Raw genomic sequence first — 3201 nt, forward strand, 5'->3', positions numbered from 1 at the left:
TATATATATATATATATATATATATACACACACACACACACACGTATATATATATACACATGTATGTGTATATATATATATATATATATAGATAGATATGCAGGGCAGGGAATATGTTGGAGAAGCAGGTTACTGTCAATCCCTATATATTTATGATTATATATATATATATATATATTTATACACACATACCAGCATGGATGTTAAATGATGACATATTTGCACAAAACACACACACACATATATACATGCACAGACACATATACATACATGCGTGCACACACACACATACATACATACATATATACATACATGTGTGTGTCTGTAAATTTAACATTATCTCTAGACAGCTCACACACACACACACACACACATGAAGCAATCAGCTTTTTATTAAGATTCTGGTTGGTCGATTCATTGTTTCTTATGGACAGACTTATGTCACCAAACATTGTTTCGTCGTCATGGAAGATATCTGCTATAATAATCTCGTATGGCTGTGTGGTAAAAAGAAAATCTGCACAGGATAACGCCAACCACGAGGAAAAGAAAGAGAATTTATAATAATAATAATAACAATAACAATAATAATAATAACAATAATAATAATAATAACAATAATAATAATAATGGTGGAAAATAAAATGCCGGGAATGAAACAAAAATAAACAAAAGAAAAATGGAAGAAATTTACCCAGAAAACAAAAATTTTCATTGCTGGACACTGGGACACAAGTGGCCCTTCCTTCCTTTCTTTTCTTCTTTTGTATGTGTGCGTGTGTGTGTGTGTTGGAAGCAGCAGGCTGCAACATCAGTAGACATGCCGGCGGTCAGTGATTAGACTGAGCATTCTTCCAGCAATGACCAATCTGAGACTTTATAGTGTGTATTGATCAGTTTATTGGCTTTTTCATGAAGTCCACCCACCCACCAACAACAACAGGCACACGCAGACACATGCACACGTACACACAGGCATATACACACCCACACACCACCACCACCACCACCCTGCACTCTGGATTTATCGGAACACAGAGAACCATTCAGAGTAAGAAACCACCCACTAATTGTGATTTTTGACATATATATAATATATATAAAAAAAGAAAAAAAACAGATGGGGTGTGGAGTGGAAGGGACAACAGATAAGGGGTGGGGTGTGTAATTAATCCCTCTAAAATTTCTGTTTTCTAATTTAAAAAAAAAAAATGATTATATTGTCATATATATGTAATTAATCTCTCGTTTATTTTTCTGCTGTCTACAATTTCTCCTTTTAACTCTCATACCTTCTCTCCCTCTCTCTCTCTCTCTCTCTCTCTCTCTCTCCTTTCTTCCTTTCCTTTTCTGTCTGTCTGCTATCACTCTACTTTGGCATCTCTTCTATCTTACCCCTCGATCATAATTACAGTTCTCTCTCTTCTCTTCTTTGGCTGTGTATCTACCTAAATCTAAAGCATAAGCATAAAGTACAGAGTATTGTTAATGTGCAAAAACCATATTTATTTTTATATATACTCTACAAACACATACACAATAAATCCACCCATTTGATTCATATGATGTCTATTATTAATAGTACACATGCTTGTATGTATTTAATTTCAGACACACCAGTGTCCAGGGTGTCTTATGTGTGACTACATATTTATAAAAATCAACGAAATTGTTTGTCTTACATTTACATTTCTGTTCGGTCTCCATTTATGCTTTTTGTACTTCTCTTTACGCCTGTCTCTCACTGTCTCTGGCAGCCTGTTGGTGTCTGTCTGTCTATCTATCTATCGATCAATTGGTCGATCTGTCTATCTATCGATCTGTCTGTTTATCTATCTCTTTATCCATCCATCTACCTATCTCTATCTATTTGTCTATCTCTTTATCCATCCATCTATCTATCTATTTGTCTCTTCATCCATCTATCTATCTATCTATCTATCTATCTATCTATCTATCTATTTATCTATCTATCTATCTATCTGTCTATCTCTTTATCTATCTGTCTATCTCTTTATCCATCCATCCATCCATCCATCCATCTATCTATCTATCTATCTATCTATCTATCTATCTATCTATCTATCTATCTATCTAATTATCTAACTCTTTATTCATCCATCCATCCATTCATCTTTCTTTCTTGTGTATTGCATTGATCTTGTTTTTCTCTCCCTAAAGAGTCACTAAAATTAGTACCAGTAATTTGATATTTCTGCTTCTACTGGCAACAAAAGACTTCTCTTGCCAAGTGAAGGACCGACTGTATGATGCTTGTGTACAAAGTACAGTATTGCATGGTAGCAAATCAGGAGCATTGAATGTCAAAGATGTCTTGGAAGTAGGAAAAACACGGTGAGCATGCTCTGCTGGATGTATAGTGAGAATAAACAATGGAACGTGGATAAATTGTGAGAGAAAAAAAATCTATAGAAGCGGAAATGACTATATACTGTGCAAGGGAGGAGACAGTAACTGGTACAGATGTGTGAGGTGTGCAGAGGATGGCAGCTGAGTAAGGAATCCAAACGGAAAACACAGGAAGAAACATGAAGGCCATTCTCAGGATACTGAACCTCACAAAGGAGACAATGAGGAACCTGCAATTGGTGAGACACTGTGCTGGAGCCGGCGTGTCCAACCCATGCCAGCTTCGGTGTAAAAACAATGTAAAATGATGAAGATGGAAGATGATTCAATCAGCTATGTCCCCTCTCTATATCAAGTAACAAGAGATCAATATTTTATCTGTCCTTGCTTGTGTGTGTGTGTGTGTGTGTGTTTTCAGGTTAGTCTGATTCCACTTTGGTAGTTTAGCTATTGTTATTATTATTTTTGTCTGTTGTAATTTTATTGTAAAACCTTCCTACTTAAATATAAAATATACACCCACTCTTCATTGTTTATATTTTCTATACACCCTAAAAATTCAACATATATATATAGACATCCCTTGACTGTATGTGTATGCACATACACATACACACACACACACACACACACACACACACACACACACACACACACACATCCTTGTGTTCTCTATCCTGTGTATTGTTTCAATAACCCTTAAAGACAGATCCTGTGTATTTGTTCAACTTTGTATGAAGCATATCAAAAGTTTAACGGTCTTGTGCAAGATAATAAATACATCGCTTGCAGGGAACTTGCTGATTTGTCAGCCAGGGATGCGGAGTTACT

At 35.6% G+C, this 3201-nt stretch overlaps 1 protein-coding gene across 5 annotated transcripts in view; it reads left to right on the top strand.

The window, feature by feature from the left end:
* Window positions 1-3201, top strand: part of LOC106869674 (uncharacterized protein MAL13P1.304) — a 107772-nt gene that overhangs the window by 49198 nt on the left and 55373 nt on the right. The window contains exon 1 of one of the 5 annotated variants that reach the window (XM_014915496.2): window positions 776-1051. The exons of the other annotated variants lie outside the window; for them this stretch is intronic. Coding sequence (XP_014770982.1) covers window positions 913-1051 — 139 coding nt within the window. The 5' untranslated portion in view covers window positions 776-912. Of the gene's footprint in view, window positions 1-775; window positions 1052-3201 lie in introns of those variants that run through there. 5 annotated transcript variants of the gene reach the window in all.

Source organism: Octopus bimaculoides, chromosome 5 (assembly GCF_001194135.2).
Source record: "Octopus bimaculoides isolate UCB-OBI-ISO-001 chromosome 5, ASM119413v2, whole genome shotgun sequence".
Taxonomy (NCBI): domain Eukaryota; kingdom Metazoa; phylum Mollusca; class Cephalopoda; order Octopoda; family Octopodidae; genus Octopus; species Octopus bimaculoides.